Source organism: Poecilia mexicana, unplaced genomic scaffold (genome assembly GCF_051168715.1).
Source record: "Poecilia mexicana isolate PSO_F unplaced genomic scaffold, ASM5116871v1 scaffold_15, whole genome shotgun sequence".
In the NCBI taxonomy this organism is placed as follows: domain Eukaryota; kingdom Metazoa; phylum Chordata; class Actinopteri; order Cyprinodontiformes; family Poeciliidae; genus Poecilia; species Poecilia mexicana.
The window spans coordinates 20,663,441-20,690,882 of NW_028263384.1; the positions used below are offsets into that span (position 1 = coordinate 20,663,441).

At 39.6% G+C, this 27,442-nt stretch overlaps 1 protein-coding gene across 5 annotated transcripts; it reads left to right on the plus strand.

Annotated features, from left to right (window-relative positions):
- The first annotated feature begins 488 nt into the window (after positions 1 to 488).
- Positions 489 to 26,597, plus strand: golga4 (golgin A4). 5 transcript variants are annotated; one of them, XR_015765360.1, is made up of 26 exons: positions 489 to 715; positions 2,419 to 2,496; positions 3,661 to 3,762; positions 6,571 to 6,639; positions 7,354 to 7,680; positions 8,152 to 8,199; positions 8,276 to 8,332; positions 8,419 to 8,517; positions 8,799 to 8,949; positions 9,450 to 9,640; positions 10,660 to 10,743; positions 11,977 to 12,124; positions 12,221 to 12,399; positions 12,529 to 12,627; positions 12,717 to 12,872; positions 13,957 to 17,651; positions 17,735 to 17,856; positions 18,159 to 18,289; positions 18,568 to 18,654; positions 21,640 to 21,660; positions 21,789 to 21,857; positions 22,164 to 22,239; positions 24,038 to 24,135; positions 25,745 to 25,831; positions 25,917 to 26,032; positions 26,065 to 26,597. XR_015765360.1 is itself a non-coding variant. In XM_015009963.2 (25 exons), exons 1-25 carry the CDS (start codon positions 635 to 637, stop codon positions 25,929 to 25,931), a joined length of 6,270 nt encoding a protein of 2,089 aa, XP_014865449.2. In that variant the 5' UTR covers positions 489 to 634; the 3' UTR covers positions 25,932 to 26,597. The 5 variants fall into 5 exon arrangements, 4 of the variants coding, with proteins under 4 accessions (XP_014865449.2, XP_087868940.1, XP_014865457.2 ...); XM_015009963.2 differs by having other exon boundaries at positions 25,917 to 26,597; XM_088012814.1 differs by having other exon boundaries at positions 12,532 to 12,627; positions 25,917 to 26,597.
- Positions 26,598 to 27,442: the final 845 nt, after the last annotated feature.

Sequence of the window (27,442 nt, forward strand, 5' to 3'; positions counted from 1 at the left end):
CACCACTCTTTCATAAATTATATTTTTCTGGAGTGCATGACAAGTATATATTAATCCACCTCTCCTCTGGATCACTATAGCTCATCCAGGCCTCTTGTTTTTTTCTTTTAAAGTGTCATTAATTTTACTCTGGACTCATTTATAGATACACATAATTGTTTTTATTTTTATTTTATCTTATATTTTATATGTTTAGGTTAGGTCATATTTAAATTGCCTATATAGTTATGTATATTTTTTTATAACTATCAACAAATTACCAATTTTATCTTAGGGTTGAATAAAGTATTGAAAGAACTGAGCAATGCTGTGTGAGATGTTCAAAGCTTACGATACTGTTTAATAATCTCACTCTTTTATCTTTGCTGTAGTTTTATCCACAACGCTGACCTTCCATTGGTCTTTCTGATGCTGTACATCCAAAGGGAATTTAAGGCGCACTGGCCCTTTAAATATGGACACTCAGTTATCCTCCACGTTGGCCGCGCATGCGCAGAGATCTTTGTCACCTGCTGGAAATCACAAACGAACAGGGAAGTCAGGCCCTCAGGACTGGATGTTGGGCTGAAAAAAATAAAACCAAGCAGTTCACTGATAGATAGTTGACGTGTCCAGTTGCTCTCGGCGTGCCAAGATGTTTAAAAAACTTAAGCAGAAGATAAACGAGGAGCAGTCGCCGCAGAGGAATGCGCAGACACCACAGCAGCAGGCCCAGGTTAGTTGAGCTAACTTAGCTAATAACATCTGTTTATGTTACGGCAAGGATGTCAGCTCAGAAACTACCTCGAGTGATTTCTGATTTGAAGGAAGTCCTCTATGATGTTCTAGTTAAATAACTTAACACGCAGTCAACTTTACTACACTTACTACACTTAACGTTAGCACCCGGCTATGACATTCATTCAGATTAGCCGCTGAAGAGGTTAGTTAAAACAAAACTTGAACTGGTAATTCTTGTTGTCCCGGGTAGAGAAAAATCCTACAAAGAGCGAACCATGACTTGTTCTAGGTGAACATACCAGCTTTAAGTTTCATAACACGTTGACAGGTTGGGTGTGACTTTGTTGTGGTGTTTGTTTTGGTTGCAGCCTGAAGTCCGCTGGTCGCTCCGGCTGACCCTCAGTAATCCTGCTGCTGTCAGTCGCCCCCATTGTGTGATTATGTAGGCTGGCACATTCTCCTGCGTACGATATTTTATTTAAAGATTCATCTGCAGTGGTCTGAAATTCAATTAATTTCACCGTGGTTTACCTATTAATTCTATGCATGGATAAAAACACAAAATATTACTGTTTCAAAAAAGTACTTTGTAGCTCATTGCCCAAAATTAAGTGAAGTTACATTTCAAATGTTTTTCACCATCTTGTATTAGCCATTAGTCCTGCTAACATCACTATTCCGTGTATTGTGTAGAGAATATAGACCCCTAATTTTTCTGAATGGATTCCAACATCTTTCATAACAAAAAATAAAAACTCTAAAACATAAAACGGAGCACTTTTGTTACACTTTTTAATGTACATTTGCAACTGGGTAAAAAAAATGTCATGTGTGATAGCTGCCATTTAATTCATGTGGATTTGAAATAAAACTCAAAGTAGGATTTAATGTACCAATACTTGCGGATGGAAAATATATACTTTCTGAGGAAAAAAAAATATCAATAAGTGCCATAGAATCAATAAAATTACACAGCCCTAAGCCTCAGCCTTTCGTTCTCTACCTCACAGACTGACTGTGTCACCATCTTGTAGTAGACAATATGCTAGCTAAATGTCAGTAACAACAGGGAGGCTGACGCTGATGCAGAGCTGTTTTTCCTCTAATGCAACTCAGGGTTTTAATGATAATCCAGGACCCCATAGCAAGTGGTAGACACTATTGCATTACAAAGCAAAGACAGAAGCTGAAGCTCATTCTGGAATAACAACCACACGTTATCACTTCACGATCCTTTAGTGTCCATCTGATCTGGAAAAAATGCTGATCCACATTGAATCTGACGCAGATAAATGGAGATTTGTGATTGCATACTTGCAATATTGTCTTTAATACAGTTGGGGCTCATTAGCATGCTCATGCATTCCCTGTTCTTGCATTTCCCATGTTGTGTGACACATTGCTGGATTACCTTGTTTTTTTTGTGTGTCTTATAAAGTTAAGATCTTTAAATAGATTTTCGTGCAACCAATTTCTTTTTCAGTGTGTTTTGCCACTTGTAACGCCCACTGTATGTCTGTGAAACCAGAGTGTCTGGATTATAGGATTTGAAGGTGAACACACATGAGGTCGATGATGATTAAGAGTGCACTCAGTGCACAGCAGCAGTAGTAGCATATTGATAATGTATCAAATCTCTGATCAATAACCTGTTTTTAAAATTAAAGGTCCTAAAAACTGATCAATCTGTCCTAACAGATGGGCAGCGGAGAGCGGCGCAGCAGCCAGACACCGCCTTTCCATCATGACGGCTCGCCCTCTCCCAGTGACAGACAAGTGAGTATGGAGCTGCTGTGTGACAGATGCGTTTGTCTGCAATAAATGCACATCGTTTGTGCTCGAGTGGAAACGGCCAACTTGACCCAGCTTTACACACTGATTTTCTTTCTAGAGTCCCTAAAAGTCTGTCATTGGTTTTGCTTGTTGCTACCTCAGTAACGCACCGAGCTCTGCCCATTACTTTGCCAAGAGAAGGTGAACAAAACAGCACATTATTATTATTATTATTATTATTATGAATAAATGTAGAACAACATAACCAACATAGGGCTTCATTTAGGACAGCAGCCTGTATTTCACAGTGCTCATGAATAATTCATGTTCCTTGCTTTCAGGGTTTTTCGGTTTCTGGTGACTGCTTGTTTTGCTCCAGCAGATATGTTCTAGTCTGTGCAAGTATTTTTAGATAAATCTGAAGCGCTTTGGGATGCAGAGGCGTTCTGACCATGACTGCAAGATGATGCAGCATATGTCTTGTGTGCCTCCTGACCAGATAAGATGTGAATATTTACCATCTAAAAACTTATCATTGTTGCTTGTTCTTTAAAAAAAAAAAAGATGTGACTTGGTCTAAGTAAATTATCTACTGATTAATGACACACACGCTACATGATTGGACAATAACAATGCCTTTTAGGTCAATATTCTGTGCATTAGTTTTCATCATTTCACAGAAAATACAGTGTGTTTTTTTTTTTTTGTTTTTTTGCACCGTAGTGTCAGCGTAGCACAAAGTTTCGGGAAGCATCGCAACACCTTTTTTTTTCCATCTCACGTTTCTGTAACACTTTGACATCTTTCTCTCTTTTAGATTGTTTTATTTGGTTACTGGAAACAGATTTGTCCAACATTCATGAAATTTTAAAGAGATGTCAAACTGTTGTTCATGACATTGATGTTAATTAAATATTTCACTTTTCAGCGTTTCATTTCTTTTTTCTTCCAGTTCATACCGTGTCTCTCCCTCTGTCTCACTCTGCTTTCTCTCTTCCATCCATCCTTCCCTCTCTTGACCAGCTTACTTTGGACTGACTGGCTAAAATCCCCCCTCCCAGTCCTCCCTCAGTGCTACTTCACTTTCATGGTGTTGTTTTTCTCATTGCTCTCTGTGTTCCTCTCCTTTCCCCACCTTTCGTCCCGTTTCTGCACTGACGGGGTCAGATGCTGGCCGGGATGATAGCAGAGCCCGCTTTTCTCTCTGAGTATACTATCTTTGCTCTGGACCATTCAAACCGACCCAAAACGGCCCAGGTAGCCAGTGTGGTGAGTTTGTCCTCACTTCCTGCCTCCTTCTCCTCCTGCTCCTCCTTCTCCTCCTCGTCCCGTCCCGTTCCTTCTTCCCGTCTTCTGCGCGTTTGGGGAACCGTTAGAGGACTGTGGCTCGAGTAGGGACAGCTTGTTCCCTGGTCCTGTTTGCTTTGGATTTAGCATTAAGAAGGCATCTCACACAATAACACGACCCTGCATCTAATGGGAGATGTGGTTTATATTGTGGGTTAGATTCTTCTGTGCGTTGTGCCCTGTGTTTGTTCATTGCCCAACCTTTGAGTTATCTTAACCTGGTAAAACATGAAATACTCCCCCCGTGTCTTTTGGCAGGCTTAGTTGCTTGTCTTTTAGGCCTCTTAACATCCTGCTATTTTGTCTTGTGGCCTTTGTCCCTTCTTTCTACAGGTCTGTTTATTTGGAGAATTGACATTTTCCGTATAGGTATGAATGTTAAATTGAGCAGAACTCTTCCAAATAAACAAACCCAGAGCGTTATATTTATCATTTTTATTTAGTGCTAACATTTTATTTTGTTGTTGTTCTTGTGTATGATTTTAGGAGGAATAAAAGAAATTTAATCATCAGAAAACCTTTACCAGAACTCGTGAGTTTGTTTGAAAAGCTGTTTCTAAATATATGCAGAACAATTGAAGGTTGCCTTATTTTAAGATGACCCTCTTCTGTCTGAGTGACTCATAATATTTTAGTGTTTAATATTACATGCTTACTTGGTAGACAAACAGTGTCCAGGATGTGTAAATGTGTATAAAGTGCAAATAAAGAGGCGGCAGGAAGTTTAGTGCCAGCTGCTGGTGAGGACTGTGGTCTGTTTAGAAAACAAGTTTAGAAAATGTCGCTTTAAAGTCTGATTATTTAAGATAAATAATAAATAATAAATGCCTGTTTTATCTAATGACCAGCATTTCAAGTGCCTGCTGTAAGTTCTCAGACATATGCTGAGTTTGAAAAATGACGTATTGATTTTAAGAAATTTTTGTGCTGCGGGAAATTGAGGTTTTGACATTAAGGATGCACCCATATTTGTTTTTCTTTTTTTCCGGCCAGTTTTTTTTTTTTTTTTTTTTTTTTATCTGGCGTTGATTTGGTAATTCTGACTTTCATCTGATTCTAATTTGTCTTTAATAATATATTTAACACCAATCAAAGTAAAAACGTTGCACTCTTCCTGCTCCAAACTGAGTTTAAACGTTCAGTGGTCTTCAGATATTTAGCTCTTCAAACTCTGGGATTTCAATTGTGTTGATAATGGGACCTGTTGGAGTAAACAGAAAAATCATCTGATTTCAGACTCGATTGATTTCTTGGTGCATTTCTACTTGATCTGGACGGTTCAGATTAATTACACTGAATAGAAATGCAGCAATCAGGCTTTTACCGAACAACACAAAAGTCTTTCTTTTAAGGAATTATTATATATAAAAACCATTTATGTAATCATTAACGGTTCAACCAAAGACTGTACATCTGACGGGGATTTACTTTGTATTGTGTAGTTTGAAACCTAGAGGTTTGATGCTGTGCAGTGACAGAGGCGGCGACATTATCTTCAGTTCATCTCATCGTTTCTGTCATGTTACAACATTATGTCGCCACATAATGTTGATTTCTAAATCGCTTGCAGTTTACCATGAAATTATTTCACAAGATTTGGTTTTATATTGGGGTTTTCTACCCTTTTTTTTTTTTAAGTTTGCTCTTACAAACCACATTTGTGGCTCAGAGGTTTAGCTTTACAACTACATTAGATATATTCACTCTATTAATAAAGATTTCAGCATTTTCCTGCCTAATTTAATGATGTGGTGTTTTTTGGTTTTGTTATTTTTGCTGAAGAAATGAGCTTGGTGAATAATTTTTATGTATACACTATTTTTTGATGAGTCATTTTCTAGATTTTAACATGAACAGAAATGGGGAGCAAAAGACTAAAGAGAGTAAACATGAGTGATTTTTTTGTTGTTTGATATTATATTAAAACTTTGTTTTTTAATTACTAGTTTACAAGAATTTTGTTGTCCTTGTTTTGCACCAAATGATTTTTCATAAAGTTCAGACCTGGATTGTTTAAATCTTTAACTCCCACAAAGTCTGATCTGCCAGCTGGGACAGAAACCTTAAATAAAATGGATATATCTGGAGTCTTGTTATATTATGCCATATAAATTCAGTAATACAGAAACGCATGTATTTTCCTGTTTTTCTAAGACATTCCAGTCACAAATTACTGACCATCACACAAGAAAAAGACTAAAACTAAGTAGAAATCAGGAACAAATGCATTTATTTGCTCTGTAACCCAGAAGTGAGGATATTTTGGAGCTGGACAAGTGAGGAGAAGACTTGCTTTTCTCTGCAGCTGCTGATAAGTCGACCAAACCAACTAGGCTGCTAAACATTCACTTACTTCTGTTGTGCGATGTGCTCTTCTAATACAGCTTCACACAGCTCTGCTAAGCATCTTTAACTCAAATACCGGCCCGACTACTTGACTTTAACTGTCTGTCCTGAGCTCTTGGCTGTTCTCTATAGTAACTTTTTAACCGTTTTTTTTTTTTTTTTTTTTTATTTCTTTTACAGTAGAGATGCCTTCTTTTGTGTATTTAACCCCTCTGTTTTTCCAAATTGCATGAGGGTACCCATTGCCCCTGCATTGCTCCCAGCAATACTAATATTGCTCCCTTCAGAGTAATCAGGGAGAGCCCTGCTGGGTGTGGATGACTAATTGGCCCAGGTTCATCGCCACCACTTCTTCTTCTCTGACCGTGTCTTTATATCCTGCAGAATGCCTCCAGAGGAGCTGCAAGATCTCCCAGAGGCAGCATCAATGGAGATGGAAGTGCTTCTCCTCAGGTATGTTTATGCATCCAGGGGAGTCCAAAGTGAGGCCCGAGGGCCATTTGTGGGGCTTGAAGTGGTTTTGTGCGGCCTTATTCAGGAGGAATTAAAATCTGACCGGTGGTTCAAGCAGATACAACTAAGCTTTGTCTTTTTAATCAAGGTACATAACATGTACCTTGATTAAGGTACATGTTATGTACCTTAATACATGTAATACATGTTATGTATTATAATTTATAATGGAAATTATAAATGGAAATTATAATAAAATTTCCATTTTATTATAATGGAAATGTCTTTTCATAACTAAGCTTTTATAATGAGGAAAACTGCATCTATTCATGGATTTTTACTGAAAAGCCTACTGCTGCGGCTTTTATTTAATTAACCAAACTTGGCTAAATATTGTGTTTCGAAAGAAAGAGACCCAATTTTTTTTTATAACAGAATAAATTTGTGCAATCAAGCCCAAACAAACTTAAAAACTAAATGACCTTTGTTTTTAATACAAAAAAAAAAAAAAGCTAAATCCTTTATAGGTTTTGCATGTCAACTACAAGAGCAAAATCAGACTATTTTATTGGCTTTATTTTGTTCATTTGCTTTTGATTCATCTATTTTGGCTCACATAACAAAGTTTGGACATCCCTGCTCTAAGACCATCAGCTTATTTCAGAGAATTTGTGGCACGCTCCCTAATGTTTTCCCTTCTCCTGCCGCCTACAGAAGGAGGAGTTGCAGTCATTTGCGCAGAAGCTACAGCTGAAAGTTCCCTCAATGGAGTCGCTTATTCGAGGCGGCGCCAGTCGGGCGGAAAATCTGTTCCGCTCCTCGTCTAAAGAAAACCTGGTTCGGAGCTCCTCCCGCGAATCGCTGACACCTTCAGGAGAAAACGAGCCGCCTGGGCCCCCCGCGTACGATCCGCCCTCGGACATCGAGAGTGAAGCTGAGGAGCCGCCAGGAAGCGCAGAGGCTCTTTCTAAAGAGCAGCTGGTACATCGATTGCTTCAGGTGGAGAGGAGTTTGGGAAAGTACAGAGGGAAATACTCAGAGGTGAGAGATGGGAACGAGTCCTAGGAGATCAAAAATCCTACACTGGAAAAACACAAAATCTTACTAAGGATTTTGTTTACAGTTTCTTGTGCAAATATCTTAGTTTTATCTTACTCGAAGTATACTAACACACAACTAACTTTTTAGCACAATAGGGGTTTTTATTTTAAGTAAATAGTTTTTTAATATTGATGAAAAAGTACCAGATATAAGTGAAAAAAATGTGCCAAAATGTCTTGCTCCACTGGCAGATTATTTCACTTAAAACTATTATTTTGTCATCAAAGTTAATGAATTATTGACTTAAAAAAAGCTCATCTATTGTGCTGAAAAGTTGGTTGTAATTTAGTTTTGTCTTATTCCAAGTGTACTAAGATATTTGCACTAGAAACAAACCAAAAATATTTTTTTGAGTTTTTGTGATCAAGACTAGCAAATCTAACTTTTTATGCTAATTTCTTTGTCATGTAGCTTGTTACTGCGTATCGCACTGTGCAGCGAGAAAAGGAGAAAACACAGGTATTTCCAGCTGAGACTATAATAATGGCTCATTTATTATTTAGAGACTAATCAGATGTTTTGTGTTTTTTCTCAGGCCATCCTCAGTCAGAGTCAAGATAAATCTCTGCGCAGGATAGGAGAGCTTCGTGAGGTAACCTCTGTTATGGAGAACGGCTGATATCTGCTCGTTAGTTATGAAGGTTGTGTGTGAAATTTAACTTTATGGTTTATTTCTAGGAGCTTCAAATGGACCAGCAGGCCAAGAAACACCTGCAAGATGAGTTTGATGCTGCGCTGGAGGAGAAGGACCAGATGATCACTGTCCTGCAAACACAGGTCAGTAACCTGTGAAAAGCGTCCAGATTAGAATAAATATTTTTATGTTGGGATAAAACTTCAAAATATGCCAAAAGATTGCAGATAGTTTTCTTTTCAAAGCATTTATTCTTCTGAACAACAGTCTTTATGGAAACAACTCAATCAATATGTTAAATAAACTTTTTTTTAGATAAGTAAATGCCTAATTCACATAAAGTTTCTATGAGTAAGAGTGAAAATAAAACCTTTTGATATCCTGGGAGAATTTTGATGGTGTTATTTTTCCTTCACTTTAAAAGGTTGCCTTGTTGAAAAAGCGAGTGAAGGGAGTTTCTGATGGTCCGCTGCCCTCTGAGGGTGAAGCCCTTCAGTCTGAAACGTCTTCAGATTCTACTGCTGCTGCTCAGAGTCCATTGAAAGAACAAGGACTGGAACCGGAGATACCTGAGGGTCCGTGGAGTCTTGATTCATTTCTGTAATCCCTTGCAGAAGTATTCATACCCCTTGAAAATGTCACATCACAACTGCAAACTTTGTTGTTTCATTGGGATTTTATTTAACAAAGAAAAAGTAGTGCAAAATTAAAAAAAGGAAGCAAACATACATGTCCCCCTTTAGTCTGATTCTCCTAAATTAAATTTACAGTGATCACGTGCCTTTAGGAAACACCTAATTATTAAATACTCCACTTGTCTGTCCTCCAATCTCAGTATTTTGTGAACAAACTTCATCATGGAGGCCAGGGAACACAGCAGACAGATGAGGGAGAAACTTGTGGGGAGGTTTAGTTATATTTCACAATAAAATTACAACTTTTAAATGTTTTATTGAAGACACTTTGATCCAAAATGCACAGTGGGAAAAGCATGGCACAACTGGTATGAACGCTCATGCAGTGTCCTGCAGATTTATCTGTGTTTTTGACTGGTGCGTTTGGTTTCTTTGGGCAGTAGAGGGCAACAATGATCCAACCAAACTCATGGAGGCTCTCCAGAAGAGGGTAAAGAGGCAAGAAAACCTGCTGCAGAAGTGCAAAGAAGTGATGCGCACACACAAGGAGCGGAGCGTGCAGCTGAGCAGCGAGAACGAAGCTCTGCAGGAGCAGCTCCAGGAGAGACTTCAGGAGCTGGAGAAAATGAAGGTGCTCACACTGGATCTTAAAGCAGTCTGATGAGAGCGAGACTAAGTCATACTGCAGTTAGTCAAACAGTTTTATAAAGTTATTATTATACTGTACGGTTTAATACTTTAAGTGTGAGCCCTGATATTTTAAAATGAGTTTTTGGAAGCAGCTCACATTGGATTTTTATGTCTCTATAAAATGCTGTTTGAATTTAAATGAGGATTTAGCTGCAAATGACCAAGCTGTGTGTGTGTTTGAATAATGAACGTCTGCCAGAGTCTTTTCGGTTCACTGATAATGTGACTCCATTATCTCAGTGACACAGCAGATAGCCGCAGTACTCGGTGTCCAAACATCCAAATTCCCTGGCCGGGCTCCATGGCGAGGGGTCGTGTCATGTCAGCTTGACACAACTGAGCTATTGTTTTCATTAAACTCAAAAACATTTTGTTTCGGTGGTATGTTTGTCTTCTGTAGCTTGTCCATTTCTGCAATGATGCTTTGCTGCATCTGTTTGCAGCGTTGAGCTTAAACCTTAGCGACAGACGGCTAGTCAGTGGTCGCATGTTGGTCGAATCTCGTTTATTCCCCTGATTTGTTCTGTTTTCCAAAGAAGCAAAGGTTAACAGGTGGGAAGTCCTCTAACGCAGCAGAGAAACGGGTCATAAAACAGAGCATCTTTTACAGATTAAAACCCTTTTAGACGTCTTTTTCCTCAGACGTTTAATTTAAAATGAATGCAGTCAGTCCAGCTACATCTGCAGCAGCCACTGGTAAAGCTGTGGTGATTGCTACATGTGGATACTGGGCTGTAATTTGGGTTTATTTATTGGGTTTGCTGGGTTTATGCTAGCTGGTTTGTGGGCGAGCCAACCTGGGAGGTGAAGAAAACGTCTTATTTTGACATTCTCTAACCAAAACCTGTACAGGAAATGAGTCAGAATATCAGATTCACTATAAATAGACAAGAATGTTATTCCGGTTATGCATGTGCAATGTATTTATCTGGAAATCTGTCGAATGTTTTGTGTTCTCAGGATCTGCACATGACAGAAAAGACGAAGTTGATCACTCAGCTGCGGGATGCCAAGAATCTCATTGAGCAACTGGAGCAGGACAAGGTGGGTTAGGAGCTTTTATAGCATCTGTCACATCTTGATTAAAAGGTCTGTAGGATGTGTTTCTCTGCCCTTCTCTAAAGAGGCAGGACACGGTGAAGCACCACGTTGTTTCTCTTAATCTTTGACCCCAGCTCTGCGGGGTGAAGAGCCACTTAGGAGTTCACTGTGATGGATGAAAGTCAAACACTATTAACAGCTTAAAATAGGTGTAAAATGCAGACACACTTGATGCATTACAGGCTTCATATGGGTGCCTTAAACCTTTGAAAATGCTTGAATTTTAATTGAGGGCTTTCGAGATTCGGAAAATTATTGGTTTTTGTATGTGGTTATTAAAAGTGCTTTATATTCAAACTTGGTTAAAATCCTAAATTTGAAAAGCAGATATTTAAAAATACTAAAAAGACATTTACACAATTTTCTCATTGTCTCAAGTTAAAACTTCTCTTGTTTTAAGACAGATTTACAAAATTTCTTTATGTTTGGTAAATCCCAGGCAGCTTACAACATTTTTTTAGAGACTTTTTATAACTTTCTTTGACCAGTGAGATTTATAGGTTGTGCGTAAGAAACATTTCAAACGTAAAATTTTGTTATATTCTACTTTACCTTGTCTGTTTTGTAGAACATAGATACTGTCACAAGATATTATTAATGATGTTATTCATTTATATCATTTATTAGTGAATAGTGAACATGCTGTGTTCACGTTTTTCTTGAATGCTGATTTTTAAGATCGATCAGCCGATTCTGATTTTCACCAATGCAGATTCTTAATTTATTTGTTTATTTTCTTCTTTCTTTTTTGAGTTGTAAGACATTTTTGCAATACATACCCATTCAATAAACCTGAATATTATTGGAAAGTCTATTTAGCTCATCACATTATATAGGTTAACTTCACAGCTGGATGTTTGAAAGCCTTTAATTCTGTTAATTATGATGATCGTATGCTTACAGTTAATGAAAACATGACTTTTAGCATTATTGTTTTATGTCAGACAAATAAAAAAATTAAATACAGAAATGTAGCCTTAATAAAAAACGTGAATTTAATAGCTGATTAAGGGTTTTCAGTGTTCAAAATATCTGACAAACTAGTCTCATCGGATGTTCTAATTCATTAAATGTGACTGTATTTGGTCTGCCGATGACCAGTCAAGGAAAATTTGGTTGATTTAATAATGGCGGTGCATTTTTACATACTTTTAATTCGTTTTGCATTCTTCTCAGGGAATGGTTATCGCTGAAACCAAGCGGCAGATGCATGAGACTCTTGAAATGAAAGAAGAGGAGGTCGCACAGTTGCGCTCCAGACTCCAGCAGGCTGTCGCCCAGAAGGAAGAATTACAAGAGCAGAAAGAAAAGGCTGAGAAATCAGGTTAGTCCAAATCAAGTTTGAAATCCTGCAGCAGAAAAATAGTTCCACTTCACCTTCAGCAAAGGGTAACGGAGCAGCTTTGTTCCTGTCTTGCAGCATTTGAAGAGCTTGAACGCGCTCTGGGTGTGGCGCAGAGGGCCGAGGAGGCCAGGAAACAGCTGCAGGTCCAGCTGGACGAGCGAGTAGCAGAAGTGGAGAAAGCGAGCGAGGAGGAGAGGAAGAGTCTTCAGCAGGAGCTCACCAGAGTGAAACAGGAAGTCGTCACCATCATGAAGGTCAGAAAGTAACTCATTGATTTTATGTTAATTCAAAGGAAGTCATTATGGCACTAATGTTACCACTTTTACTCTCATCAATTGATATGTTGCCGAATACGTGTTTGTTTTTGCTGATGTTGGATTCAGAAGTCGTCAGAAGAAACTGTGGCTAGTTTGGAAAAAGCCCATAGTGAAGCTTTAGCTGCTAAAGAAGAAGAAATGAAGGAAAGAATCAGCAAAGCAGTGGTTGGTACCACCCTCTGTTCATTCTTGAAGAATATTGTCATAAATAGTCCAAACACAGATCGGATTTTTTAAATTCTTCTATTTTCCAGGAGCAATGCAAAGATGAGTTTCAGCAGTCGGCAAAGGAACGAGAGCAGCAGGCGTCTCTGGCTCTGGAGGACGCAGAGTTGCAGAAGACGGCTATAAGGACAGAAGCTGACAATAAAGTGAAAGAGATGCAGCTGGAACTGGAGGCTGCAAGAACAGTGAGTTATGGTTTTCCTCTCTTTTCAAGTAATTAACTTAATTTCACCTGATAAATATAAGACACTGAATTTTATTTGCCAAAATCACGTAAAACATAGAGATAAAAGAAAAATCTTAGAATTTAAAAAATATGATTTATTTGACTCAAGGTTAAATTTACAAAAAGTAATTTATTTTTTCTTTATTTTACCCATTAGACAAAATATTTTTAGATATATCATAAAAGTACCAATAATTAAATTGGTCCTGTTGGTCTTTACCTTTGTAATTTTGTTAGAGTTTAACATTCACATTTCTAGTATTAACAAGCAATAGTTAATACCTTAATTTTGTTTTTCAGTATTTATAATGACCTTAAAAGTTATAAAAATACCATGTTGATAATATATATATATATATATATATATATATATATATATATATATATATATATATATATATATATAAAGCTAAATAAATAAATTAGTGCTAGTAATATATAATCTTCATTTTGTGTTTTTGTCACACTTTAGTTTGATTTCAATTTTCACCTTAAAACAAATGAACATTTCATATTTTATAAAACATTAATATTTGTTTTCTAATCTATTAAATTTCAAAAAATATATAAAAGATCAAAAGAAGGTTTAGATGTTAAATATTATTAAATATACTTAGTAAATAAAAAATAAATACCAAATGTATATGATACATTTTTTCCGTTTTTGTTATATTCTCACATTTTACTATTTGATCTAAAATTTTAGCCTTACTTAAAATTGTTTTCTTTCAAGTTTTTTCTTTCATTTTATTTTTCAACTTGAAATATAATGGCTTAAAATATTTGATTACTTTTAAACTTTATTGTCAGACCTTACTAATGTAGTTAAATGAATTAAAAACAATGCAAACAATATTAACCATAACAAACTAATATGTAAAATATGAAACCAATGAATACAGTACTTAAAAAAAATCTATCTTTAAAAATGACAAAATATATACTAAATGAAAAAAGCGCATAGAAGTTAAATAAAATGAAATATATTCTCTGAAAATGCTCAGACTCTTTTTTTACATTTGTCACTTTGCATGTGATTTCAGAGGATTTTGGAGATGGAGAGCTCCGTGAACAAGACCTCACAAGACGAATCCAGTTTATCTCAAGATCTTTCCAGTCAGCTGGAGGAGCTGAAGAATAACTACAAAGAGCAAATCGCTGCACTAAAAGCAAAACACCAAGAGGAGATGGAAAAGGACAAGGAGGAAGTCGAGGAGAAACACAGAGTGGAAATGGAGACTCTGCTGAAAGAAAAAGAGCTGCAGTTCCAGAGTCACGTTGAAGACATGAACCAGAAAACGTTGGAGAAACTGGATGGGAAGCAGGCAGAGCTGGAGGCGCTTTCTGCTGAACTTTCTGAGGTTTTAAGCAGCAGGCAGATTCTGGAGGAGAAACTAGCAGCAGCTGAGGAGACTGTGAAGGTAGCTCAACAAGAATGTGAGCAAAAGCTGCAGGATCAGGTATCAAAGCACAGAGTTGAGCTCGAAAATATCAAACTTGAGCATGAACAGTCTCTTGGAGGTGTAGAAAAAACGTTGAAGCAGGAGCTTAATGCACTAAAAATTGTTCTGAGGGAAAAGGAGAAAGAGGTTGAAGACGCTCTTCTTGAAGAGAAAACCGTACAGGAGAAAGCACATTCCACTGCACAAAACCTGGAAATCAAGATTAGAGAGGTTGAAGAGCTGCAGCAGAGTTTATTGCAAACTCAGCAAGAAATGATGACCTTAAAGGAATCTAACACTCAGTTAAACACCACATCAGAAGATTTGGACCAATGCAGGAAGAGTTTGACAGATCTGAACAATCAGCTGGAAGTAGCAAACCACCAATGTCAGGAAAAAGAGAAGATGCTCCAAGAAATGAGGATTCAGTTAGAAGAAACCAAGCAGGAGCTCTTAGAGAAGGAGAAGGCATATGTAGCAGAACAGGAAAAAAATCAGGAGGAGCAAAAGTGCCTTAAGACACAGCTGGACGATGAGAAAGCAGCTCATGAAATCCAACTAAAGAATACTATATCTGAGATGGAAGCAAAGGTGAAAAAACAGGAAACAAAGATGGAGAAGTTCAAGCAGAAGGCCAAAGAAATGCAGGAGAGCTTTAAGAAAAAGCTGCAACAGAATGAAGAAAATATGAAGAAGGAACTTGCAAAAAAAGAGGCGGAGCTTCAGCAGAAAGAGCAGCAAGTCCAAGAGAAAATTGTAGAGATGGCTCAGAAGAGTTCGCAGGGCCTCAGCAGTGCTGTGTCAGAACTGCAGGAAAACCATAAGAAGGAGCTAGAGAAGCTGCTCACAACCCGAACGGAAGAGATGGAGGCGCTGGAGCGTCGCTGGCAGGAGAAGCTGGCACAACAGGAGGAAGAACTGACAGAGAAACAATCAGCCATCCTCCAGGAGAAAGCTCAGGAACTGGAGGAAACGTCTCAGCAGCTCAGCAGAAGCCGGGACGAGAACCAGCGAGCGACTCAAGAATTAAAGGACCTAAAGGAGGACCTGGCGATCCGGGAAACCACTGTGCAGAAGCTGCAGGAAGAGCTGAACGGAGCAGCCGTTAAACTCGAAGGTTTGTCTCAGGGAGAAGCGTTGCTGAAGGAGCAAATGGAGTCGACGGAGAGGAACCTGAACCAGGCTCTAAACGAGAGAAACGCCCTTCAAGACCAGCTAAAGACGGCAGAGGAAGAAAGCAGAGCGAGCATGAAGACTCTGTCGGAAAAGTTGAACGAAGCGGTGAGGCAGCTTGAAGCAGTGGAAAGCTCCAGAATGACGGACGCTAAAGATCTGGAGACTAAAATTGAGCAAACGTCCACACAACTACAAGCCAAGGAAGCTGAATTCCAGCAGCAATTAGATATAATCCTCGACAAAATGGAGCGCTACTGTAAGGAGGTTCAGTCTAAAGTGGAGTCTTCCTCTGATGAACTCCAACAACGCGTCGAATGTCGCGTGAAAGAGCTGAACGGTAGACTGCTGTGTAGTCAGGAGAACGTGGGGCGCTTACAGAGCATTTTCCACACCAAGTTGGGGACAATTTGCACTTTAGAGGAGAATCTCCTCCAGCACACAGAGGAGAACAAGAATCTATGCATTTCATTAGAACAGACGACTGCTCAGGTAGATGTTCACATGGAGCATATCAAAGCCTTAACACAAGAGAGGGAGAACAGCTCTCTTTCAATCAGCGAACAGCTTCAGAAAATACAGGAGCTGAACGAAACCAACAGAATCATGTCGGAAGGTTTGAAAGCCAATGAGCTTCTTGTCGCCGACTTGAAAAATCAGCTTGTAAGTAGTATGGAAGACAAGGAGGAAGCCATAAATAAGCTGAAGCAGCAGCACGAAGAGGAGAGACGAGAGGCAATGGAGAGGTTAGAGCAGGAGAGGAAGCGGGCGGAGGAGAAGGTCAACCAGGACGACGACACGATTAGATCTCTGCAGATGAGGCTGGAAGAGCTGGAGAAGGAAATCTCAGAGAAGAACGAATCTCTGCAGAAGTTGGCGGCGAGCGTCGACAATCAGTCCATCAGCAAGTCCGAGATGGACCAGGTGCTGAGTGAAAAAGAGCAGAAAGTCAGCGACCTCTCTTCGGAGCTCGACGGCTGCATCGGCCGACTCTCGGAGCTGCAGGAGCGCTTCGAGGGGAAGACGAAAGAGTGCGAGCGTCTCGCCTCGGAGCTGAAACGGCAGCAGACCAGCAGTGAGAACCAAAAGAAAGAGCTGATGGAGCAGCTGCAGCAGGTCCAGATGCAGCGCGATCAGAGTGGTAATGTGGAACAAGAGCTGGGGGAAAAGCTGAGCTCCCTCCAAGAGGAGAACACGAAGTGTAAACTCGCACTTGAAAGTCAAAGGGAGGAATTTGAAAGGATGAAAGACGAAATTAACAAGAGCAAAGAGGAGAGCCTCAAAGCGACTGAAGAGAGGTTATCTGCAGAGAGCACTCGGAAGATATCGGAGCTGAAGAAGAAAGCCGAGCAGAAAATTAGTCAGATTAGAAAACAGCTGACGGCTCAGCTCGAGGAAAAAGAGGAGACGGTTAAATCTCTCCAGAGTAGCCTGGAGGAAAACAGGAGCAGCGAAACTTTGTGCAAAAAGCAAATGGAGACATTAGAGGAGAAAACAAAATCGCTCGAAGAAGCTCTTGTGAAGCTTAAAGAAGAGCAGGAGAACAAGCTGGAGCAGATTGTGAGCAATGAGAGGCTGGAGAAAGAAAGATGCTTAGAAGAGCAGAGAGTCGCATATGAAGACAAGCTGATGTCTCTCCAGAAGGAGGCGGCACAACAAGTGGAGCTCCGAGAAAGTGAAACGGCGCTGCAAGAACTACAGGCAAGGCTAAAGGAAGTAGAGGAGCAAAACGAAAACCTCCTCTCAGAAATAAACCGTCTGAAAGCAGAAATCAGCGAGAAAGATGCCCAGCTCACTCAGAGACCAATGACTCCTCCGAACAAGGTGCAGCATTCGTCAGAACAACTGGAGGTGAAGGTGGAGTGTAGCAGCGCGCAGCAAACTATGAGTGTGATGGAAAACGAGGTGGCAAATCACTCTCCTATGCAAGAAGCAGAGGACGTCGATGATGACTCCTTGCAAACTCTTAAAGACAAAGTGAGCCAGATGAAGAGCGAGAAGGAGAAGATCCAGAAGGATTTCACCAGGCTGCAGAAAGATATGAGGCAGCTGAGGAAGGAGCACGAACATGACCTGGAGTATGTGAAGAAAGAGCTGCTGGAGGAGAACGAGAAAAGGCTTAAGTAAGATTTTAATGCGTCATTATAAACGATATGTTCAGGGATGGAGTATTTTATGATGTTAAACTGGATTCATTTTTATGTAGGCTGGAGCTGGAAGACATGGAAATGAAGCACAACTCTGCTATAAAGCAACTAATGAGGGAGTTCAACACACAAATGGCTCTGAAAGAGAGAGAGCTCGACTCCTCTGTGAAAGAGACGATAGGTGAGATAAATTAAATTATAATTTATACAACATTCTGTAAATAAAAAAAAACAATATACAACTTCAAATATTAGATTAGATATTAACATACATGGAAAATCCTTTCAAAAACCTTACGTCGTAGCAGAAAGACTTTCAGGATTCAAGAATTCTCATGAACTGACTAGGACGTTATCAGGAGAGAACGCAAAAACTTTCCGAGTGAATGTACAAGAAAAGATTTCTCCCTGGTCTTCTAGAGGGGCTCATGCAGACTAAAGCTAAAAGGTAATTATCTCTGACTACTTCTGCTGTTTCGTCAGCCAAGGCCCAGGCCGTGGAGGCTGAACTCATCAGCAGCCATCGAGATGAAGCCAGCCAGCTGAAGAAGCTCATTTCCCAGAAGGAAGACGATTTGCAAAGAACTGTGCAGAAATATGAGCAGGTTATACAGGTGAGTTGGATCCAAATGTCTGTGTTTCTTAAAGGCCACATCTTTATTTATTTATTTATTTATTTTATTGACAGTTTAAAAATGAACATGCCACATGTTAACATAAACAAAAGTTTTAGATGAAAAGTTGGAAGAAAAGAATCTTGTATAGTCTACTAAAGAAGCAACTATTAGGTTGGCTGATATAGTTGAGATGACACACAGGAAGTTCTTCATCTGACTATTTATTTATTTATTTATTTATTTATTTATTTATTTATTTATGTGATTGTTTTTAGAATCGCGAGGAGGAGATGGGAGACAGAGTGTGGCAGGTTCAGAAACAGCTGGAAGAGCTCCAGACACGCTGCGAGAGCGCCTCAGAGGTAAAGCCCTGCCTCAAACAGTTGCGTCACAGGCTGCTGCTGCACTTGGGGCATTTTTAGTTTCACAGAAAAACGTTCGTAGCTGCAGGCAATATGGTGGATTATATATACACCTCTCGGGGTTCAGGCAGAGATAAAATTTCTACAGTAATGCTGTTCAAGTCATAAGTCACTTCTCTTGGCTGCCATAAACAGCAGAGGTCGCATAAAGTTCTCGTATTCTCAGCTTTCCTTTGGGATAAGCCTGAAATGAGCATTGGCAGTTCTGAGTGACGGGCGAAGCTCCCATCCAGGTTAACGTGCATCTCAGCCATCATCCCTGTTTTTCTCTGAGTTGATTCCTGAGTTCAGGGACAACTCTGTTGGATAGTTTTCTTCGCGCAGCGTCTTGTGGCCGCTCTTCAAAGGGCGCCGGATGTTGCGAGACTGCGTTCGAGTCACTCAGGAATGCTCTCCTCACGAAGCAGAGCCTGGGAGGCAGCAGTCCCTGTTCTCAATTATCATCACACGACCTGCTTCCACAGCTTTAAATTTTTACTGCAGTGGTGCTCAGATGCACGATATGCAAACTGGAAGGAGTCCAGTTATGGCTCCGCAGAGATGCCTCTTCCTTTCACAAACGTTTGTAGAAAAAATAAACACAAAGTGTTTTACTGCTCTGACTGCTGCATTTTTCCCAGATGAGGTAATAACTTTATGGGGGACTCTGTGGCATTATGCCTGTGCAGACCTTGCTTTCTCCTTTATTCATCTGTACCTCCAGACATCCATTATGCATCCATAATTTGTTCTCCAATTGACAAAGGATGGATGATCGGTGTGTATTGATTATCTAACCCTTCCACTCAACCACTCAACCATTTATCTTCCCACCAAACTACTGTATTTTCCGCACTATAAGGGGCATTGCATTATAAGGCGCATAGAATAGACACTACAGTTAGGGTTGCCACCCGTCCCGTATTGAACCTATACTGGACGCAATTTGTTCCGTACTCTACAAATGTGGATGTGTAATAACAAAGAAGTGATCCACGAGTACATTATATAGTAGGCTGTCCCAGTCATTGTTTCACTCACGGTGTTGGTGTTGCGATATTGCGCCCAACTGCTGTCTGGCTAACACAGACCAACCGACACGCTGCCGCCGCAGTCTCTGTCTCTCTTCCCCCGCCACCCCCCGGCTTTAAATGTATAGGGGCTGGTTCCTTGGTAACCCTAGTCGAAACATCTCGGATGAATGTCTAAAGCCACTTTGTTGACATAAAGAATGTCAACAAAACAGTCCGGCTCCGGATCTGTGAGGAGAGCCTTCTGCGACTGGGCCGGGGCGTGGCAGGACGATGGTCACCCTTCTCCGTTTGCGCACAGCATGTTCGAGGAGAACGTGGTGCTAAATGACCTGCAGACGACCTGGGGTGCATTCACACTGCAGCCTGAAGTGACTCGGTTCCGATTTTTTTGACGTAATGCGACCTGTATCCGATCTTTTCACGGCAGTGTGAACAGCACAGGTCGGATTCTTTTTCGAATGTGACCCATATCCGATACTATCTGGTTCAAATGCGACCTAACGTCCAGGTCGCATTAATCCGAACTGAACGTCAGTTTCTCAACAAATCTCACTATTCTGCGTCCTGATGAGCGCAAGTGGGAAGAAAAACAACAACCATGACGGATTATATGAGGATTAAGTTTTTAATATGCTGCTCCGGCCGGACAACAACTTCAAATATGTAAGCTAAGCTCCACCGTTAGCCTCCATGTTTACTTCCGCAAACACTGAGCACTTCTTATTATTATGGCAGTTGGCAGAACACTGAGAACGCTGACGCTATGGCGCCCTCTACTGCGCATGCGGGACACTTTCAGGTCGTTTGCCCGTTTACACTGCAGAACTCATGCAGGTCGCATTTACTGGCAGTGTGAACGGCCCCGGCAAAAAAATCGGAATTGCCAAAAAATCGGAATTGAGTCACTTAAGGCTGCAGTGTGAACGCACCCCTGATTACAGACGGTCGGTAGGTAGATAGGTCAGTAACAAACCAGCGTTCTGACATCTATCCCAGCATGCACTGCACACTTCTTCTTCTACCGGCGAAAATGAAGTTGGCGGCTGCTTACCGTAGTTGCTAGACCTGTTGTGGCTCAATATTGGTCCATATATAAGGCGCACCGGATTATAAGGCGCACTGTCGGCTTTTGAGGAAATTGAAGGTTTTTAGGTGCGCCTTATAGTGCGGAAAATACGGTACTTATCCATCTGTATTCCTGTTGTTGAATGATTTCCTTGACTTTATTGCATGCTTGCATCCTTCTTGTCTATGTTAAAGAAAGTTAACTGAGTTCTGATGATCTATTTTTGAATGCTCTTCTGAACCACAAAACCCATCTTGTTGTCTTATTTTGGAATTGTGCTCAAAATGTTCTGATTTATCAGCGTTTATTTTGTCTACTCCACATGTAGCTGGATTTCTGGGAAAATGAACTAATTTTTATGTATCCAATGTCACTAGAAATGATTTACAAACTGACCAAAGTGGAGATATGAGGAAACTTTGTGTTTGCATGTCTACATGGAAAGGCAGTTAATTACAGTCTGAGATAAATAATCCCTCATTATTTCCACATACTTGCTTAGAAATTATTACTAATTAACATCTTTTTTGTGTTTTTAATAATTTTTTTTATCCAGTTATCCTGATTAAAAGTAGTTCAACCTTATCTGTCCTCACAAATGAACATCCTGCTGCCATGTTGTTTTGAAGCAATCTTATTGGCTGGCAGGTTTGACTTTCCGCTACACTGCCCCCTATGGGTTTTGCATGTTTAAAACAACAATCAGTGAACCCTCACATGAGCCCACATGTGAGGGTTCATGTGGATGAAAGATATTCGTTTTTATAAAGACCCACCTACGTATGCACACAAAGGTTAAAAATGGGGACAAAACTCACCAAAATGTTTTTGTTTTTATCAATACAGGCGACCCCTGAGGACCTGAAGGTATGTATGTTGCTTTAATAATTCAGATGAATCATTAAAGGAATATTATTATAATACAGAACTTAATTGTCTTATTTTTTTCCTCACGTATTAGTCCGGGCATTTATCTTCTGTCGTTTTGCTTGCAGGCTCAGCTCGCTGAGAAGACGACTCTTCTGAGCGAGGCGAGGCTGAAGGAGCAGGAGTTTGTTGAGAGAGTAAGTGACGGCGCCTCCGTTTGATAACCGAAGAGCAATGCGTGTTCCCAGAAACCTGCTGCCTCTGGCAGAAACAGTCACTGCCCTCCTGCTGCATCGATTCTAATTGCGCAACACATCTGTTTATATTTGGCTTAACCTTATAAACAATCAGAGCAACACCTCCCACAGGTTTCATTTTTCAGCAAACCTCCCCTAAGGATGGCCATTAAATCTGTGTATCCCATTTAACAATAAAAGTGAAACAACTTCACCCACAGAGATCAGAAAGTAATGCGTCCATGCTTGTGTCTTTATGCTTGTTAGATTCACTCACTTGAAGACAAGATCAAATTTCTCCACCGCAGCCCTGTTGTAACTCATCTTGGTGGGACGTACAAAGGTAATCTTTGCATTAACACTTTCTCCTGCTTCCACAAGTTTACATTCACTCAACTTTAGCATGAATGTCATATTTATTTTGACTTTTAAGGATGGATTTAATCTTTCCCAGGGTAAATCAATAATATCAGACAACTTGAATGAATTTTAGATCCTTTTTTAGATCCTTGCTACTGAATTAAAGGCCACCTCATATGTCATGCTTCATATCAAACTTCTGACATTTGGGTGTTTTTATTGTTTTTCCTGTGAATCATATTGTCAAAACCTTAAAATGAACTTGAACAAAGTTTGTAGGTGTCCACAAAATACTTTTAATAACATGTTAAGATGAGCAAAAACAGTAGAATAACAAAATTCATTTCTGTACATTTCTTCCCAAATAAGGTGCAAAAAAATTATAATTTGAGAGAAAATTAATACAACATTTTTTTAAGGAAGAGTCGGGGAAACTAACACAAAAATAGAATTAAATTTCAAAAGAGAAGTTGAAATATCAATCTACGGTGCTATTAATCCAATACCACTACTGACTCAGACCAATTAGACAAAATGTACGTCTTGTGATTAACATATTTTAAGGCCTTAATTTTGAACGAGCAAATTTAAGACTTTTTAAGGATACTCAGACATCCTGCCAAGGTTGCAGTAACTGCGCCACAAAACAGGTCTCTTTGTGAGATATCTGATGGTTGCTGGTAACACAGTTGCAAATGAGGCTTAATTGGAAATGAGGTTTAGATCCAGTTCAGAATTACAGCCGAGAAGTCCATATAAGCGTTGATGTGAACCTCTGAGGGACCGCAGTGTTCTTATCATAAACCCAATCGTATTTGCAGACATTGAGTGAGCTTTTCTGGTGCAATAAAGAAAATCTGCTGTCAGGGATTTTGGGGGTGGTGAAGAAGCCACCTTTTTACCGTAATGGGTTTTGCAGACTCTGCTCAACTTTACTGCTATTCACTGACTTCTTAAATCCTTCTTGGGAAAACAAGTTATATCTAACATACTTTAGTTTATGTTTGGAGGAATTACAGCTGTGAGGCTTGCTTTTATTCTGCTAGATCTCCTTTTAGCTTGCTTAAAGCACCTAAAGTTGTGGTTTTAGGTTGAAGATGTGATAGCTGGTTTCAAGTAGATGTGATTGGCCGGGTAGTCGCCTCACCGAGGGCAGGAAAAGGTCAAGAGGACAAAGGCTACAGGATTTATTGGTGACCCTTTAATCCATGTCAGAGATCAAAGAGATGTTTGGATGCCTTCTTCTCGTTGACTCTTCTTTCAGAAAAGCAGGGACATTTATTCAACTCTGAATGATAATAACACTTAAGCAGTGGGTTATTCTCATCTAGCTTTTGGTGAGAAAAGCTGCAACCTAAGTGCTACCAGCTCCATCCCGACCGTAAACGTAGCTGTTCCCATACAGTTTGTAGCTTTGGGGAGAGAATTAAAACGGTGACTGCTCTCATCATGTGGTTTTAAAGTTCTCACACTGAGACTCAATTATTTCCTGTTCTTGAGCTTAAAGTTGAACCAGTACCTGCCCATGCACTGGTTCTGTCTGCAGGTATAGCTGCTAAATAAATACACAGATGTCCTCCACTTTAAAAGCTAGAAGAAAAATAGAAACTGCACAGCAATGCTCTGTTATTCTCCTGCCATTTTTATTTATTTATTTATTTATATATATGGTGCAATAACTTAATGGAAAGCTAACAGGAAATGTGTTTAATTTATAAAGCTTACGGTTAGAACTTCAGTGGTGTTTACAAAAGAGGAAACTTTTTTTTTTCTTGCTACAGATCCTGGGATAAATACCTCAGATTCTCTGTCGGAGTCTACAGAGATGGAGTACCTGAGGAAGGTGCTGTTTGAATACATGATGGGACGGGAAACAAAAGTAAGCTTTTCTTTATTTCATGAGTTATTTTACTCCCACAGATAATAAAAAAAAAGAAAACCCTGACAGACTAAAATTGAATCAAGCGGTGATTCACTGCTGCAGCTGTTGTGACTGGTTGTTAAGATCCAGCTGATTGAATTGATCCACGGTTCAAGAAATTAAAATGTATGCACAAAATTAAAACAAATTGCAAAACGGTTAAAAAGCAGAGACACTGGTTGATAGAATCACGTTGCATGTTTGATATTTGCCTTTCTGTTTTGCCATATCCACCAGCTTTAATGCATTTTAAGGGATTTTATGGAATGAAAATGATGTGATTTTCAACCTTTTTTACTAAACATTTTAAGTGTGTAGTGCACTCTTTAGTTCTTATAAAAGATTGTCATTTCATTCACCTTTATATGTGGTTAGCGGTACGTCTTTGCACGTCTTGAGTCTGACATTTCTGCTCATTCTACTTTGAAAACCGGCTCAAGCCGAGTCGGAAGGAGATGTAACAACTGTAGGTGTACATTTAGGGCCACTGTCGTGCTAAAAAGACAAAACTCTTCCCCCAAATCCAAGTCTTTTTCCTTTCAATAGATTTACTTCCCAGAACGCTCCTGTGTATAACTCCATCCATCTTCTCACCTTTCAGTGACAAGAGAGTCGCCACAACATGATCACAGTTTGTTTTCCACCACACAGCATTCTGCTCCTCCTTCTGAAGCAAATGAGTTGCACTGGATTTCACTTAGGGGTACCAGAGTAAAGGGGGACACTTATATGCACTCTGCATTTTTCAGAAAATGTATTTGTAAAACATGGGGTATGAAAACTTTTTCAGGACTTTGCATCCGTGAACATGTTTGCAAATGAAATCGGTGACAACCGTCACAAGTGACCCACATTAAGATTGTATTTAACCTTTTGTGTCACTTAGTGCATAATAACCATTGGTTTCTTGTTTTTGTTTGTCTGTTATTTTCTGGTTGACTGTTTTTAACACTTCCAAGGATTTGATTTAAATAGCAAAACTTAGTTGGTCTTAGGAAATCAACTAATAAGCAGAAGCTATATTGCAGAGGGATATTACTGAGTCACTGCTGTCTAAGGCCATTTACAACACGTCACACATAAACTTGTTCTGCTTCTAATCTGGTTTCTGATAATTAACAGTGATCTCTTTAACTGTCAGCTGTTTCGACAGGGTCCTAAACTCAGCAGGATTTTCTCTGCTTCTCAACAAACACATTTTATGGTAGCGAGGCAGACCTCCCTGTGTGGAGGATGTCCTGCAGGCAGCCTGCAAGCACATGCATCCTGCATGATGCAGATTTGCCATTTAAAGCCATGCTGGCCTTGTTTAGAGCTGGTGGAGCGGCTGGGTTCAGGCACCGCTGTTTCTGATTATCGCCTGCGTTTATAGGGAAACGCACGCTCTGTGGCAGATGGACCTGAAGTTGATTATAGAGATTATTTTCATTCTTCTTCCATTGAGTTACTAGGATTTAATTGTTTCAGAGGAACTATAATCGGGTTTTGTGATGTGTCAAAGGTAGCAGCGACGACACTGTTGTGTTTTTAGTGGGATAAAGATCTTTGACGCTCTTTTCGTCTGCAGACGATGGCCAAAGTGATTACCTCCATGCTCAAGTTTCCTCCAGACCAAGCGCAAAAAGTTTTGGATAAAGAAGACTCCAAACCAGTTGTAAGCATCCCATCAGTATAACTTGATTCTGTAGCTCTAATCTGCATTTTTATTGATAATTGATTTCATATTTGCTCCTCCACAGCCGTGGCTACGATGAGATTCTGTTTGATTTGGGAACTTTATGATGAACATCTGCTGCTGAAGGGGAAGACTGCCATGGATTATTTGAAGTCCTTCCCAATGTATCATGTCTTTTTATGTGTGTGTGTGTGTGTGTGTGTGTGTGTGTGTGTGTGTGTGTGTGTAAGGGTTGCGTGTTTGTGAGCACACTGTAGGACATCAGTGTGTGTGACGAAGTGTGTGTGCGTGTGTGAAAATTTATAAAGGTATGAGGGAATAGAAACACAAATCTTCCATAATCCACTTCTACTTCAAGATTAAGTTAAATTTATGTTTTAAATAATGTTTTTGGGTTATTTTAGGATGTGTTTATATAAAGAAAGGCTTGTGCAATAAATAATATCAAACACTAATGCTGACAGTCACTTGATTTATACGTTCCTGTGTAGTTCCTTCGTCTGATTGGCTTCCTCTGTAAAGATGTAAACGACCCTTTAACTGTGCACTCGTACCACATGAAGACACTGGCCTTTGGGCCCGGTTTGTTCAATGCAGCATTTTTTACGCTTTATATTTTGACACTGACTGAGACACTTCAAAACTACACAACATGTAAATTGTAAAGGAATAAAAGACTGTAACATAGAGCCATGACTTTGCTTTACATTTTGAGGCTAACAAATTAAATCTTATCTACAAATCAGATTTTGTCCCTTTTTTCATGTTTTCTAATGTACAGTGGTAGAAATTGCTAATATTAGTGTCTGTTTATATATTTTTTAAAGCTTTCTGACAAAGTAGCATTAAAAAAAAAGATGGCTGGAACAAGATTACAAGAAGTCTGGGTTTGTTCTTTTTTTCCCCTCTTCAGCTAAATTGTTGAAAGGTTTGGACAAGAATTCACACCATGAAGATGGAGTCACTATTGAATGTAATTCCCCTCATCAATCTGAGGTTCAGTAAGTCAGCAGGTGCAGCTTTTTGCTGACCATATTAGAGAAGCTTGGGGTTTCTTCAACCATCTGCAGGATTAAACGGGTTTTGACAGTTTGACAGAATTACATTTTACTTCGGGTCTGCACGTCTTTGCCAGTAAGAGGCTTGTGGTCCTTTGAAAATATTAGATCTGTACTTTAACTAGACCATTCTAACACATACATTTGATCTGAAACATGTTATAATACCTTTGAGTTTTTATGGTTGTAGTTTTGCCAAAAGGTGAGCATTGAAACTCCAGAGCAACTGTTTCCTTGTGTCCCTGCTCTGTTCGTTGTCTTCCATGATGCTTTTTGTTCACTAATGTTCTCTAATAAACATCTGAGGCGTTCACTGAACATCCAGATTTATACTCGGATTAAAGTACACTCCTTTTAGATGTCATCGTAGGTGATTGGATTTATTTAGGGGTATCTGAGTGAATATGGCTGTAAAAGGTACTGTACACATAAAATGCTTTATACGCATGTAGAATTTTCCTTCACAATGATCTGCTACTTTGTGTTGGTCCATCATGTCAAGTGAAAAATACTTTAAAGTTTGTGGCTGTAA